Source organism: Fragaria vesca, linkage group LG6, assembly GCF_000184155.1.
Source record: "Fragaria vesca subsp. vesca linkage group LG6, FraVesHawaii_1.0, whole genome shotgun sequence".
Classification (NCBI taxonomy): Eukaryota; Viridiplantae; Streptophyta; class Magnoliopsida; order Rosales; family Rosaceae; genus Fragaria; species Fragaria vesca.
The window spans coordinates 1106721-1123658 of record NC_020496.1 but is presented as its reverse complement, the minus strand read 5'-3'; the positions used below and the strand labels follow the sequence as shown (position 1 = coordinate 1123658).

The following is a 16938-nucleotide window of genomic DNA, read 5'->3' as shown; positions in this document are numbered from 1 at the left end:
TTCTCTCTCTCTCTCTCTCTCTCTCTCTCTCTCTCTCTCTCTCTCTGTGCATATATCAAACATGTAGTTCCAAACATCACGATCACAGTATCATATTCTTTAAGTTGTGGGAGTAGCCATTTAATACAGTGTACCTATTTTTTCTTCTAAATGTATGGCCCTTTCTTTTCAGGTTTGAGCCCTCTAATTTGATTGGTGAAGTGGATTATGCAAAGAGAAATACATACAAGAAGATTATCAACGCTAAAATCAAGGTGCGATTTATTTCTGGACATGCTTTCGTTGCTGGTAAAAATCCCGAAGTTGTATCTGGACAAGCTCCTATTGCTTCACACTAGGTAGTTGGTGGTGACTTCTATGTTGATTCTTGTGCCACACTGGAGGATTTGAGGGGTGATCTAAGGAAGGAAGGACGACTGCCTCTTCCTCCCCAATTCTCCTTTTGGACCCTAGTTCATACAAGGTTAGATTCATCTAAACTTGTATGAGAATGGGATTGGTGATGGGGCTGTTATTCTGGTATGCTCTCAGCACGAATGGCGTATCAAGGTCACTGTTTTAGGGGAGAAAGAATATGTTGAAATCATGGTCGACCCGAGCTCTACTATGGCAGACTTGAAGAGGATTATGAGCCAAACTCAATTGGGAAGCCGCATTGAAGACTGTGGATGATGTTTTAGGTCATATTGTTCCAAATGCTCAGTTGAGTCCCAGATTGCTGAGGGTCAGAATCTTGACATCATTTGATGAGTCAGTGAGGAAGGGAGTATTTGTTAGAGCCAATTCTGTCCAGTACATTAGATGTCAAGTTTGTGCTGTTTTTGGACACATGTATGTCAATCTACATTTTGGTTCAACCTCAAACTGCAGCAGATGACATGAAAATCTTGTAACTGATTACTAAATATGTAACGAGGATGGTTGACTTAGGAGTAAATGCAGTCTTTTGTTTCTATTGTTGTGCATACATTCTGAACATTATCATTGTTTCCCCTAGCAATTCTTCAGATCTCTGAAGCACGGTAGACTCCACATCTCATCATCCAGAAATTAGAAATCAATAAACCCCAATACTAGAAGACAAGGGGTTCTACTGTTCTAGTAAGAACCTTTTGCACTCCCCTATCCACCACACCTATTGTACTGTTTCACTTGTTGGATTCTGGGTTTTGAGTGAGAAGTTGATGGAAAGAAATTTTCCAGCAGAATGGGTGCTTAAATTTGAGCAGTTTCTAATATTAAACATCCCCAGTTGGCAGTCAGGTTATGCATGACAATGAAATGAGTAATATAATGAATAAAAAGGCAGACCCTTCGCTAAAACAACTCATCTTATGGTACAATGACATGTCTGATTATTCATCCTACAGGCACACAAATTCTACAGTTGCAGGTATTTTTGGTTTAAGGTATTCCTTAGCATGATCTCTAGCCTTGGCTTCTTTATCGAGTTCTGTATCTGGCCTATCCACTCCATGAGGATATCTCCATCTCCGGACAGGATCAACAACAACCTTCTCCAGTGCAACAACATTCTTTACCAAATACATGACATGTTCAACACCAGTTGTATGAGCTCGATAGCCAACTATTTCTACAACTTTGAGGTGATTATGGGGGCAATCAGGTGCTTCCTCAATTTGAAAGGTTTTACCTGGTTGGCCACAGATTGAAAGGTCGCTCTTCTTCTCTTCATTGGGTTTGGGTTTGAGTTTGTGTCTAGCAGAGTTGATATATTCGCTGCTCGCTTTTCAGGAAACAGTAGGTTGTGTGAGTATTTATACCAAAATTATTTCATTATTGAAAAGTAGAAACTAAATTATATTTTTATTTTTCGGGACAGAAATTAAAAGAATTCAATTCCTAGTAGTAATATAATATGATTCAACATTCATCACTTTCTTAAATTACATTCCCTAACTTCTTTTATTATTTGATTGTAATATATTAATGCAATTTTATTTGGATAATAACACAGTAGAAAAAGAACAATCAGATTCCTAGTGGAATTATGACTTAACATAAAATCAACACTTAGCTGGATTGGTTAGGAACAATAATCATGTTACTGGGTATACTAGGATTTTTGGTGAGTACAAATAGCTCAAGATTGTTTCCTAGTGCTACACAGAAAACAACACTAGTCTCTACAGAAGAAGAGCCTTTTCTTCTCTCCCGGTTTCCCCGCCCCCTTTTTCCTAGTATAAATGAATAAGCAGGTTGAGTGAGATGTACATACAACCTGAAATCAGGGACGCAGAATTTACACAAGTCCAAAACTGACAGATTGAGCAAGTTTGGTGTCTAATCCTAGTAAGCAATAGCTCATGGTCATGTTGGCCGACGAGTTTGAATCTCTTCATTAAGAAGTCGCGTCACTAGGCCTCGTCCGACAGTTTGCTGATTGTCACTTAAGATGCTGTATAGTGAGTTTAATTCTTCTAGGTTAGCCTTCTTGAACAGGCCTCCAAGTATTGCATCAACCCCACTAGATAAGAGACTAACGCCAGCAGCCTCTTGATCATTTAAGTTTTCTCTAGTTTCTTCAGATGGAGCTTTTTGTGGAATCTGTACTTGAGGTCGGGAATAGGGCCGAGAGTCCCAGTACTCAGAACAAACACGATTCCTATCCATTGCCTCGATGGCCTGTACAAATAAGAACAAAAATGAACACTAAAGATTAGTCATGAATATATGTTAACTAGTATGGATAGGAGTTCAGAATTACTAATGCCTCAAATGACAAGAAAACGAGCTCAAGGCCTAAGCATTAAAGCTTCTAATATTAAGCATCCCCAATTGGCAGTCCAGTTATGCAAGACAAATGAAATGAGTATGTAAAATAAAGCAAATGCAAGGAGTAACATCATTGCAAACGTGTTTTTGGCAATAATTAGATATAATTATCAGTTGCTCTGGTAAAATTACCTGTACAATAACAGGTGAAGTAAACCCAAACATTTCAAAGCCATCAAGACTCCCAGGTGGCTGCAAAGGAGGAAGGTTCGATCTTCCCAACTTATGGTGCCTCGTGATTTCTTGATTGACTCTATCTCTCACCATATCCCAGCATCTGCCAACTGAATTATGGACGAAAACCTCACCTGGACACTCCTCCAGAGAAACCTATGGGAAAATGATAACTTAGCTGATCAAATACATTATCACAGATGACTATACTTTTTAAAAACCTAAATATTACACCCATTCAAAACTTTCCACTTTGAACCGCAAAAGGTACCAATATACACATTTTTCTTTCCACTATTTCTGGCCAAAATTAGTTTCCAATGAACTTTTATTACAACAAGTGTATCCATGGAGCGCAATACTGTGTTTCCTAGTACCATCAAACTCCATATATATGAGACAACAGTTATACAGTGTTTGCTGGAAATTGTTGCACGTCAAAAAAAGAGGTACTCAATTTTCCTAAAAACCATGTATATTTTCAGAGCTGTTTCATCTCACGTCTTTCTATTAATTCCTCTATGATGCCCACTTCCCACCGTCTAAGACGTAATTTCAGGATTACGACACAGAATAACAAGAATAAAAGTATCTATTGAAAAAATGAATCTGCTTACCATGAAGAGAGGTCCAGCCTGTCTTGCATCAAGTACTTCCGAGACATAATAACACCTAACAGTAGGATCAAGAACACTGATGTACTTAACCCGGCTCCTAAATCCTACATCAATCAGAATAACATTTATCAGAATATAGGGACAAGGAAACAAATGTATAGTCTCACAACTCACTGGAGATTCAATGGCCGCATACCTTTTGGAAAAATGGCTTGGCTGTTACACCATGACTTTCCAGAGATCACGACTCCAAATTCTAGAGGCTCAACAATGCAGGTGATCCTCCGCACTACCTTTGCAATACGGGGACCCTTCTGGCGATAATATCTGTCCAAATTATTTTGGCTGGGTGATGGGTTTCCAGTTGCAGTTCTCACATTGTCCACTATATTGGCATCAGCATTTCTTACTATCTTTTCATGTCTGTCCTCATTCTCAGGTTTTATATTGCCACACGGCTGTGAATCTTTCGGGTCACTCCTGGAAATAGCAACCTTTGGCCCACCAATATGGCAAGTGTCTGGTCCATGTTCTGCCCCAACAGAATCTAATGCGGAAGGAAGGTTAGGTGAATTGGATCGTGATTGACCTTCACTCTCCTGTTCATCTTTCACATTTATAATATGAGATTTTTCATCTCCACTAGCCGACGGACTAATAACTCTTTTAACCATAACATCTGCGTCTGTCACAGGCAAATTCAAGACCGCAACTTTTTCAACATTACAAGGGCTCACTTTTCCATCAGGAGCCACCAAGCTATTAGAAGGTTCTAACTCATTAGCAGAAGATATCGCTGTAAGGTTGTCTGAATGTAGCTTCGTTGGCTCATCACTTCCATCATCCTTCTTGGGCTCATCACTTTCATCATCACTAAGAAGTATAATAGTCTCAACTGAAGTCATCTTCATCCCAGATTCCTTTTCAGCCGAGTTCAAAGCATAGGATGTGTCTTCTCGTGACAACTGGCAAACCTGCAGAGAGTTGGCAGTGCTAAGAAATGATTCTTCTCTCCCAGTTGACCTTCCTGGATCATCTTTAGAGATTTCTTTCCCCAGTTGATCTTTAAAACAATTGCTTTGTGGATGTGAGCTCACTCCTTCAAGCATAGTACTCTTGGAGGCGTGCGATAATTTACCAATTTTCATGTTGTCTTTGCCAATATAAGAACTCAAGGCCAATCCAAGATCTAGCCTAGCCCACCTGTATACTGCACTCAACTTTCCTTCCAATGCCTCAAGAAGGATGTTTAATTCATCGATGTCATAACGGAAGAGGAAAAACTTAGAGCTCCAAGCACAAGAACAGAATTGCTTTGCATGATTCAAGCAAGCATATCTATCTGGGGAACATTGATGACAACCAGCTGCTGACAGATGCAAATCGAAAAAGCATATACTGCATTCCCTCTCACTCGTGGCATCAAAATTGCTCTCCATCTTTAATGCCTGGGAAGAATTGCAAAGAAATTCCCTCCTCACCCGCTCCATTTCAACACGTGCCTAGACAAGACAATTATGGTTTAAGAAGGAATCATCTTTAACAGTTGAATATCAAACATACACACATATATGAATGTTGATACACAGTACAAACAAGCTAGCAAGACCCAAATGAACTCTGTACAAAGAATAAACACAAAATTGTAAAGCAGGAGCTTTAATCCTTCCCTCCCACACCCACCCAACCAAAAACCGACCAGCATAATTTGGTTTTACAATTAATTTATCTTATTTCTTAATTTTATTTTCTACATCCAACTTTTAGAGTCAAACAGTTAGGAGTTTCATTATATCTAGCACTGATTATTACTTTTAAGTTACTCAACTGTGAAACTTATCCAAAGTAATGACTTCAAAGCAGATTTTACCTTGAGAACTTTGGCTAAGACTCCATCCTTTCCACAGACATTTTTCCATCTTAAGTTATCGAAAGTGTTCTTCTTCAGTAAATTGAGTTCCCAATGTGCTCTTACTGCCTCCCTTGCAGCACCAAGCAACAATTTATCGTGGGAAATGGATGTCTTTCGTCCCTGCTCTTGGTATAGCTCTATAGCAACCTGTCCATGTGGCAACCAATCAACAGGAGCTACATTAACTGCCTCTGCACAATTGAAACCACAGTTGAATCCTGAGTGGTACGCTCGAGGAAAGGTCAGAACAAACTCTCCAGGATTCTGACAACATCTGTACACTGGTACCCCATTAGATTTCAGTATTGAGGGGGAGAGCTGTGTTACCTGAATGAATAAACAAAGAAGAACAATTTGCTTTAATGATAATAAAAAAGTTAGTTATGAGGAATAGATATACAGAGGCTGAGAACAGCTACAGAAAAAATATATGTATATATATATATATATAGTTATATACACACACTTCTGAATCATGAATATATTTGGATTAAATTTTTTGGCAGGATATACATACATGGATCCCAGCACATATTTAAAAACACCAAACTACATAGTGGCTCAACTCACCAGCTTATGAAGCAAGTCAGGTTGTTCTTCAAATAGGTCAGGGAGGTGCTTTCTCATAACCTCTTCAAATCTACAGGCCTCGCTACCAGGGATACCATACCACAACTTTGGAGCACCCCAATGCATGTAATTTAAAGAGTACAAGTGGTGATCTTCAACATGCTGTTATCAAACAACAAGGAAAGGAAAGAGTCAGCAACCAATGACATCTATACAAGAGCTGTAATTAATGAAAGCATTGATAAGAACCAACATTTTCAACCACTTGGGAATCAATAATTAAAACCAATAATTCAAACACCTCTGTCCATCAGCTACCACAAGTCTTCATAAACTCAATAAACAGAATGAATATTGACATGGAGACAGAATACCAAATGAGCACTACTTTGTGAACTTCAAACGCAGGAGATAATTTTCTAATCATTTTAAATGGAGATCTTGAGATCTGTATTTGACACAGCACATATGCATGCATAGCAAACTGCTAGCGAAAAAAAAAAGGCGAAGAAGTCGTCTTACCCAGCAAAAGGAAGAAAAGCACATCCCTATATATAACCATGGCACCAGAACACCAGATATATCACTGCTTTCGTAAGAAAGGACAGATCCAGGCAGTCTAGGAAAGTTGTTCAAGTTCCAGCCAGATGTTATATACTGCTCCTCTGAAGTAGAACCGTCCTGACGGGACATCTTGGGAAAACCACTTCCAAAAACTCCTGTTTCCAAATCAGCCCCATATAGAACCTGGAGAAGCGAGCACATGGGTTAGGGCAATTTCTCTTCAGTTGGCGAATGTCTTACTTATTTCTATCTTTTGTTTTTAGGAGAAACATCTTCAAGAAAATATCTAGGGGTACAATGTACTATAACACCAAAAGATGATTTGTACTTGCACAAAGCAAATGTGCACAGTACAACCAAGCTAGCCAGAGAAGAGGGGAGGGGATATGAGAACAAGTATATATTAATTTGTGCAGATATAATTGCATCAAAATCTCAAGACATACCTCAATTTCTTCTGTAGGTTTCTCCACCATCCGCCAATATTCACCCTCAATATTTTCCACAGATGGCTCCCAGCGCTCTTTGACTTCACTCAAGTGACTTCCTATATCAGTAACATGTTCATTCTTGCTAAAGTATTGGGTCTTGAAGTCATCAGCGTATTTTTCAAACGCTCCTAAAGTAAACATTGGACCAGGTTCAAACCCAAAAATTTCTGCCTCACAATTTCCATCATCCCCAAATCCTCTACCACCACCAGGACAATCAGCCCCCATTCGTGTGCATCTTCTCCTTTTCTTCCTCGCATGATTTTGACTTTTAGGAATTTTTCTCATTGAATTTCGATTCTGAAGCTTGTCAACTCTTTGGATGCGAGTAGCAAACTTAGAAGCCTCCCAGACATTCTTTTCCTTGAGAGGACAGGGAGGTCTCCATGAAGAGGGAGGAACAATGCGACAAATACCATATGGTTCAGCTTTTGGGCGTATGCTCGCTATGTATTTCAAAGTATCTTTGAACTCCTGAAATTAGTTACCAAATTAACTCAGAAATCTGAATATCCAAAAATGAAGAGACTTTTTTAACAGCTCTAATTAACTCTATATTGGAAGAAAAAGGAGTATGAACATATGAACAAGTAAAATCAGTATGAACACCTCTTCAGTTGGCCTGAATACTGGAGCATCCTGGATGTCAGGCCTTTGACCATCACCTGGATGCCATCTTGCAGATACCTGTTCCAATATTTCAATAATTAGATTTATGACATTGGCAACAAGACAGATTTTCAAATCAAGCAAGTAAGAAAGGGAAGAGGAGCGGGACAAGGGGGAGATAAATAAGTTAAAGGTTTGCACAGGAACCATGCAACATGGTTAAACCATAAAGAATAAGAGTAAAAAGCAAGAATGTTGATAAATCACCTTTTGGCAGGTACTACACTCCGGACACCCACGTATAACCCCCTTAGGAAGAAGTGACCTTTGTAGAAAACTCTGCAATAACAGGTGGTATATAAGACACCATCAAGAAGTATATGATTTTTTTGGAGATATGTGTACTGTATTAAAACGCAAATAACAGAGGTGGACTGCAACACTAACTTGATCAAGGCTCTCATAATCAGACTCATCCTCTGCATAGTTATTATACCGTCTATTATTTATCCCTGGCCTCCTCCGTTGAGATCTCTTTGCAACGTCAGCAACATCATTACCAGTTTCCATCGGAACAGACTGTGATCCAGAAGTACTAGTAGTGGCATTGCAAGTGATTAGGTTTTCACTATCTTGTTTCTCACTGTCATTCACCCTTTTTAAGCTGAAAGATGTAAATGACTCAAATCCAGGTGGAACTGAGGGAAATTCGTCGTTGTCTTCCTTTAAGCAAACTCTCATGAGTTCTGTCCCCATAGTATCTAATAACAGACAGAAGCCTCCAAAATGTTTCTGTGTATGAGGAATGAACAGATCTCAGGTAGAGAGGAAGTAAGCTAATAACTTACGTTCAGGCTTATAATCTTCACTACTATTAAATAGAGTAACGGATTCATAAGCACTGGATCCAACAATCTTACTGCTAGAAGCTCAATTGGAGACACTACTACAAAGCTCCACGTAAACAAGGTTCTGCAGGAAAATATATAAATAAAATATCAGTGTGCAAAAAAAAAAAAAAAAAATAGATTAAATGGCATACTCATCTTAATCTACTCCACTTCACACAAGCATGTTATGAACATACATTTGTAAGATTAAGCCTTTGATGACCAGAAACTCCTTTATTAAGGCATATAGTCCCATACTTTGGATACTACGTACAGCGACTGAAAAGCATGATCCTCATTAGCATTAACATAGCTTCGCCTAGACCAAAGTTTACTTATATCTCTTTGGCATTAAATAGCCTTTTACATCAACAGCTGAACATATATTTTATCAAATTACTCAAACCCAGATTCAGCACATTTTTGATCTAGCAGCTAGGATCAAGATTTATAAAGCACATTGCATTCCTTATCATTCCATAATTTTTCTTTCGAAACATTCATATTCTATTGATCATATCTTTGATCCTAACTCCACAAGATCTCATATCGAAAAATTCACTCATTCCCAATTCACAAATATAGCATTACATGATCAAATAAACCTCAGTACATCTCAAAACCAAGCAATTCTAAATTAGATTGCCCAAAATTAAACAGATTAGATGAAATCAAGACCAAAAATTAGGGCTTACATGTTGTTGAATCAACACTCTGAAACTGCCACCGAGCTCAATCCAGCTCAAACTCCGCTCACCGAGCCCAGAATTCCACAAAACCCAAATCAATTCACCAAAAAACAAAACTGATCCGAAGAAATTAACACAGCTAGAAATCCCTAAAAGGCTAAATTGGTAAATCCGATAGATGAGAGATCTAAACCCTAACCCTAACCCAGAAGACCAGACCAGAGAGCACAAAGAAAAAAAAAACGCAGAAGAGCTCTGTATATTTGTTTTTTGCTACAGAAGAATCGGTCAAAGCGAAAATGACAAACAAGACCAGGCTTTCAAAGCGATCTGGGAATTCTATATAACGGAAATTCAATACCGAGCGAGGGCAAATCCGGAAAATAAAAAAAACTGGGGGGTGAAATCCCAGAAGCAGCGGAGGAAAACCCTAACCCTAAATTGAGCTTCAGAATTAGAATTGGTTGATTTTGAGTTGTGCCCAGTTTATAAATGTTTAAATTGGGTTACCTTTTTTTGTTTATTACAAAAAGCCTGTGTCCTCCTGGGTTCTGAGTAATTTTGGTTCTACTTTTTTTTGGAGTGGAATTGAATTTTTGAGATGTGGGTGATGAAATTGGGAGAAAAAGGTTGGGGGAATTGGCCTGATTAATAATTTTTGTACGAAAATAATAAAGAAGGAGACGAGAAATTGGGGGAATATGGGAGGTTGGTACTTGGTCTTTAGGTGAGTTTGGTTGGTTGGGTTTGCTTTGGAAAATACGTGTACATAATGAGGACCACCGCCGAAGGACTATTATACTGTGGGGGCTATCCCTCTGCAAGATTATTTACCTAAGTAATTTCGTAGAAGCAACTACACTAATGACATAACATACCCAAGATAATACCACCCTATAGAGTCCTTCAGTTTTGTCAATTTTTTGGAGCAAATTGGTAAATATTGATCTACCGGGTCGGGGTGTTCGGCATTACTACGGGGAACTTCACTAGTACATTCATAGTTAACATGCCGATGTGACATATTTTGTACGTAGACGATAAGACCATGATTAACCGGTTATCGGAATTGAGTTGTTATCGTATAGAAATGAAATTGCCGTAAATGTAATACGGGTGTGACAGTATGACCACTTCAACAACGTGTACTTGGCAAATTAGATTATTTTGCGGGAGTAGCGTCCCTAGTGATGTGTCCTTTAATTTAAACATTTGCTTAACAAATTGGTCCAAAATTCTATGAATTGGACATTTTGATTAATTACATGTGTGCGGCTAGACCAATTGCATCCTTTAGGAGAACATTGATAGTTGCTTCAGGCACAAATAGCGCACTACACTAATAAAAGTAGCACACAAGGCAGTGCTCTTGTCAACTATCAATAAAAGGACACGTTTTTATTGTTTCACATAAACTCATATGAAGAAGCTAAAGTCAGTAATGTACAATGACCAATTGGTTGGGTACACTGCGAGTAAAGGATTCAAGTTCTCTCTCATTTGAACAACAGTTGAGATGGCAATAGACTAAGATTATAGAACTAAGCACGGCAATAGCGTACTTTAGCCATTCTTTAGAATCAAACTAAGTTTCACATCTCTCTACAACAACTTGATTATCATGGGGGACAAGTTGGAGTAGAGGAAAGAAGAATAAAAGGAACATATACTTCAGTTTTTAGATCTCCACATTCATTATCATGTTTACAAATTCTCCAGGCTCATTTGTGTAGTACACTCTTCTTTGAAAGCTTCGGCTTCTTATGAGAGAAGTTCTGCAATTGTGCAAGACATTCGGAAAAGTAAGAACAAAAGCAAAGGCAAAACAGTGATTAGAAACCACAAAAAATAAGTGGAAATAATACCTTTTGTTTCTCTAATGCATCATAATCTATCCTCTCCCTCCAGTTACTTTTCCGCAGTTTGATAGGCCGATTCCCCACATACTTGCCTGCAATATAATGTTGAAATTATATACGGTCTCAACCTAATGAGGATATATATACACTAACTATATTACAAGCCGAACCAGATAAGAAACATTCAATATGTTTGCAGTATATCAAACAACAAAAAGTGCAAGGAAATCATATACCATATTATGTTTACTCTCTTAGTAGCCAATAAGCAGTCATGCATGTGTACTCCAGAGTTACATATCCTTCTAAAGACTCCACTTTTGGTTCCTTTAGTCTATTCTATGTCTGACTGTTGGGGTTTTAACTAGTTTATTTGCAAGGATCCTACAATGTTAGGGTTCATTGATATACATGCCATGCTTAGAGCAGCAAAAGCATACAATCCAAAAAAAAAAAACATGAGCAGGAAAGTACATAAAGAAAAATGTTTTGTTACCATTCATTTCCTTGAGTGCTCCAGCCAGGTCCGAAGGGCTAGCAAAGCTAACAAATCCAAATCCCTTAGTTTTTCCAGTCCTCTTGTCTCTGACAACCTAGATATAGAAATAACACAGGTAAATACGAGTTCTTAGTTTCAAACAATACAAGAAAAATTCAATTCCATATGAGAAAATAGATAAAGCAAAATGTAGAAGATAGGAACAGCACACATGAATTACAAGAACTGAATGCAGGAGTCACAAATCTGAGTAGTACTGTTGGGCACCAAGGTAAACAATTGGATTTCTCAACAGTTAAACAATTGTTCTCTAATAAGGTACTTTACGTGCAATGAAACTAGATGTCATCAACACAAGCCAGAGTTCAGACTTTTAAGCACCCATCTATAAAAAGGACATGCATGCAGTAGTAGCCTAAATAAGAGGAGAAGGAATGGTATGCCCTTATTGACTCTGACCAACAACACAAAACAGTTAAACAGTCCATAAAACACCATTACTTGTAGCCCTTTAGATTATAACTATAAATTTATGCAAAATGTCATTACATAACTTCACCATACAATATGTAAACCTCATCCCTCTCTATCATATGTCTGATTTACCAATCACAACTCAAGACAGTTGTTACTTGCTAAACTGCCAGATTTCCTCCAACCCTTGATTCTTTTGTCTCAAAAAAGTAGATGGCCCATGACAATTGTTCTCTTTACAACAAAACTATAACAAGCTTTGATGCAACCAAGGAAAGACTTGATCATGTATTGAATTCAAATTTCAAATTTAATTTTCTAGGGGCCAAAGCTACCCTGGATGGAGTCATGTTTTATACAACTTTGGAAGTCGAGGATAAAAAGGAAGTCTTGGTCAAATAGTTCTGAACTCGATATACTAAAGATATAATCCTTGTTGTGTTCATGTCCAGAAGCTAAATTTCAAATAATCCGTGACCAACAAAAGAGAAGGAAAGGAATAGAAGAGAGCCATTTCCCCAAGGTTATAACCCACACTAAAGACCCAGATCTGACGTTCATTATAAGAAAAATTATAACCCGATTCAAAACAACCAAGATCTCGAAATCAAAGAGTGCTTGAAACTCACATATCTAGACTCCTAACGGCCAAATGATAGGTGCATGACTTCAGGAAAAAGTAAAACGGAAACATTATCTACTCTGTAAACTTTGGAATCTATCCACAAGGTCAGACATCTGACCGAAATGCAAACTGTAGATGAGACCTACCTTAGAATACACAATCATTAAGTTCTCTGTGCTCTTCAAATAAAAATCTGAAGAAGAAATATAAACCGTTCATGCCAAGCAAACAATAGCTAGTAATAAAAGAACTTCAAAGGGAAGAGCAAATACAGCAGATGAGGCAGGTACTTACTCTGGCCATGTTAAAGGAAGGGAATCGAGTAAATGCTTTTGAAAGAACATCATCATTCACCTCATTACCAAGATCACCACAAAACAGGCGATAATCATCTGCGAAAGCCAAAACATCTAGTCAAAACAATGCATATAACTTTAGAGATAATTAGATATAATCAACATGCTAATCTTGTGAATGAACATAGCGCTCAAACAATAAAAACCTAGAAAGAAAAGCAATCCTATGATAATTGTGTGAATGAACAAAGTGCTCAAACCTAAGAAAGTAGCACGAAACAAAACCCTATAAGTGAATTTCAAAACTGAGGACTGGCACTCAAAACCAATTGTGTAGATTAAAAAGCTTACAATAAAGCTGCCGCGACAATTTATAATCATAGTTCTGATTCCAAATTCGCACAATTATGGTACCGATTCAACGCAAAGTGAGTGTGTGATCACAAAACACAACAGAAAACATATCCAAATCGAAAACATAACAATCCAAATAGCAAAAAGATGCTTACTTTCGGGCCACTCTGCGAGGGTGGGATCCTCCCAAGCCTGCCCGGCAGCCTTTCGAGGAATCGCCTTCTTCTTAGCCTCGGCCTTGTGCTCAATTTCACTATTCGCAAGCGCAGCCTTCACGCTCTCCAGAGCCTCCGGCGTGATCGTCTGCGCGTCTCTCTGAAACAACTGCTGAGCCTGTTCATATATCACTACACCAAATTAACCACATGAAACCTCCGCAAAATCTCCAAAACCAAACCAAAACAAAAAACTTGGACAGATTTCAAAACCCTATTAATCGAAATTAAAACGATTAGAGAAGCTTAGGAGGGAGAGACGAACCTGTTGATACTGCTGGGGGAGAGAGTAGGCGGGGGCGGGAGCGGGGTAGACGACGGCGGGGGCGGGAGGGACGGCGGCGGCGTAAGGGGCCGGGTATTGGGGTTGCTGGAGGTGGAAGGGCATTGGGAAGTAGGAGGAGGAGGAGGGGTTGGAGTAGGTGAATTGGGAGGCGGCGGAGGGCGGAGCTGTAGAGGACGGTGGAGTCGCCATGGCTGATCGGAGGGAATCGAATCTAGGGTTTTGAGGAAGATGAGATTTTGAGGGGAGAGAGAGAGAGAGTGGTTTGAGAAATATAGAGGGAATCCTTTTCCTTATTGTCTTAACGGAATTTTACCGCCAGCGAAACGACTTGGTGACGAATGAGATCTTGACATGTAATCAAAAATAAAATACAGAAAATAAGTATTTTGTTTTACTGAGAATTGGCGAATGGGATCGTGACACGTAATGACGTAATTAAAAATAAAATTTAGGAAACAACTATAATACTAACAATGGCTACAAAATTACTTGGTGCGATGGCACGGTTTAACGCACAGTTCATTTTGTAGTCCTAACTCTTATAAGGTTGTGACTACGGTTGATTTTTCCGTAGTCCTAATTCCTATTCATTTGTGACCAACATGACTAAATTTTAGTTCGGTTTGGTATGCCTTTAGTGAAAAATCAGCCTTGCCCAAAGTGAGGCCCTAGTCGACCGCCTTGGTGGCCTTACCCACGGGGGCGGCCCTAACTCAGGAAGTATATTGTGGATTCATATGGGAAAGAAGATTGGTTAATAGTTGACATAGATTGTGATTGGGAAGATCCTATAGAGCTAAAGATACGTTTTGCTTTAGAGTTCAACATTTACGAATTTGTTTTCGATAAGTGCTTGTGGATTGAGAAGGAAACCCTAGGGGATAATGTTACTCTTTTTGTTGGAGATAATCTCTCAATACGCGCAGTGGCTTCAATCAAAGTTTTCGAGATGCAAGCGAAATTGCATATACTACAACCATAATTTAGATTTCATGGGATTCAGCAACAAATTGCTAAATGATTTTGGTGTGTACGACATGGAAAACAAGACCATTTCAAAGCCTTACTCCAACCATGTCATGACTTTATTAGAGATGGTCAATCATCGTCCAATTTGGTTTACGCCAACTTTTCAGTTGTGAATTCTATAGTTTAGTAGTTTGTTATGTCAATTGATCGATGCATCCAATTTTTTCTAGTAATTTTTTATTTTAAAAAAACATGTTCCCAGAATTGCTTCCCTTATTATTCTAATCGATATGCTAAGGGCCAGTTTGATATTGTGTTTTGGAGCATAAAATCACTTATAATCACTATTTGAAATTTTGTCCTATTTGGTAAAACCTCACAAAGTGTTTATTTAAAAAAATTTAGGCTAAATAACTACGATTTTAAAAAACAGATCATGGGTTGCTTTTTTAAAACTGAGTTTTTCTAAAATTGAGTTTTCTCACATCAATAACAAACTAAGCCTAAATGATGTATACCTAACTAATCAAGTGCTGACTTTATTAAAGATGATACAACCTCAGATTGGCCTAGCAAACTTGCATGAGCACCTACTAGATTAAGTATAGGGAAGATTATATATTATATATCATCATAAGAAGAGAGCCAACAACACAACAGTTCATCATCAACCATAAAGATGATTGACCAACTAATTGGCTAAACATAATCAATCAAGATCATTCGATCCTTAACATACATCAATGATTGATCAACTTGGCTCAACATAATCAATCAAGAGCATTTGATCATTAACATATCATCAAGCATTCAAAAATATATGCGCATAGTTAGGTATATACGAAAGCAGGTAAACACAAACGTCCAACATTCAGTGACAAACAAGTATAGAGGTACTCTGATCCCCATATCTAGTTCTTCTCCTGGGACTTGTTCTTCTTCTTGTTGTTATGAGTCTTCTTGGATGTAGCTATATTCTTCAGTTGGTCCTTCATTTGGGCCAGAAAGCTATCAAAGTATCCCCTTCTGAGCTTGTAATATCTGGAATGCACTCTGGAACATTGATCTCTAAACTCATTCTCGTTCTTGAAGTAAATTTCATCAACGCAGGAAAAAACCAAACTTGCCATCATGCTCAACAGCTCTATGAACTCTCATAAGTTTCTCCGAGGGAAATGTCCAACAGCATCGAGTACACTTCACAATCACATCCATCCTAAAATGCACAACAACCAGTTTTTATAACAACAACAAGCAATGTTCCTAAAATTTATAAACTTGCAAACAGAAGCAACAAGAAGTAATGTTATAAGATTCAGAAACTTGTAAATACAGAGGTCATAGATAACAAACAAAACCTCAAACATGACAACCAAAATGCACATGAACAACAAATTTGATGACGGATTCCCCTATTTCACCCAAATCAAACACAATCCCCTAAGCTCAAATTTGCAACATAACACCAACAGAACACAAAATTTTTCGAAATTTACGGTTCGAAACCGATGACTATATACTTCAAATATGACCCTAAAAACAATGCAAAACATTCACATTGAGTAAATCTTAGACAGATATACAATTATGCGAACAACAACAACCGATTTCAACAACTAAACTTCATCAAGCAAGCACATTTTTCACCAGGAACACCATAATTGAAAAATTGATACCCAAATGAGGCAACAAACTTGATAATAGGGTTGGTGGATACAAACCTGAGCTCTGAGGGAGAGAATCGGTTCTGGATTCAAGGAAAGAGACGATCACAAATTTGCAGAGAAGCAAGAGATTGGAGTGAGAGGGTTTAGCTTGGTTCAAGCTCTCTCTGTGTATTAGTATACTCTAACGCGGTGTGTGAACACTAAGGTTAATTAAACTACAATTAATTAATACGTTTTTTATTCGAAATTCAGGTTAAGATCTTTAGGCTCACCACCAGAAATAAGATTTTTACAAACAATCCTATTGATCCATCTTTTTTTTTTTTTTTTTTTTTTTGTGTCATCGACATTTGGAAACTTATCATTTATTTTTACATTGCCT

The 16938-nt window shown here is 38.1% G+C and overlaps 3 protein-coding genes across 3 annotated transcripts in view; 1 reads left to right on the top strand and 2 right to left on the bottom strand.

The window, feature by feature from the left end:
• LOC101293798 overlaps window positions 1-372 on the top strand; it is a 1278-nt gene extending 906 nt beyond the window's left edge. Inside the window, exon 4 of the mRNA XM_004302049.1 lies at window positions 173-372. Coding sequence (XP_004302097.1) covers window positions 173-178 — 6 coding nt within the window. The 3' untranslated portion in view covers window positions 179-372. The remainder of the gene's footprint in view (window positions 1-172) is intronic.
• A 1608-nt stretch (window positions 373-1980) lies between these two features.
• Window positions 1981-8489, bottom strand: LOC101293211 (probable lysine-specific demethylase JMJ14-like). Its single transcript, XM_004302047.1, has 11 exons — window positions 8181-8489; window positions 8001-8072; window positions 7734-7811; window positions 7080-7598; window positions 6592-6816; window positions 6070-6231; window positions 5458-5826; window positions 3784-5089; window positions 3588-3691; window positions 2929-3126; window positions 1981-2646 (listed from the first exon to the last, which is right to left on the bottom strand). The coding sequence occupies exons 1-11, from the start codon at window positions 8487-8489 to the stop codon at window positions 2332-2334; spliced, it is 3657 nt and encodes a 1218-aa protein (XP_004302095.1). The 3' UTR covers window positions 1981-2331.
• Window positions 8490-10689: 2200 nt separating this feature from the next.
• Window positions 10690-14198, bottom strand: LOC101293501. The gene is made up of 6 exons (XM_004302048.1): window positions 13900-14198; window positions 13575-13752; window positions 13064-13161; window positions 11668-11764; window positions 11178-11263; window positions 10690-11087 (listed from the first exon to the last, which is right to left on the bottom strand). The coding sequence occupies exons 1-6, from the start codon at window positions 14107-14109 to the stop codon at window positions 11034-11036; spliced, it is 723 nt and encodes a 240-aa protein (XP_004302096.1). The 5' UTR covers window positions 14110-14198; the 3' UTR covers window positions 10690-11033.
• Window positions 14199-16938: the final 2740 nt, after the last annotated feature.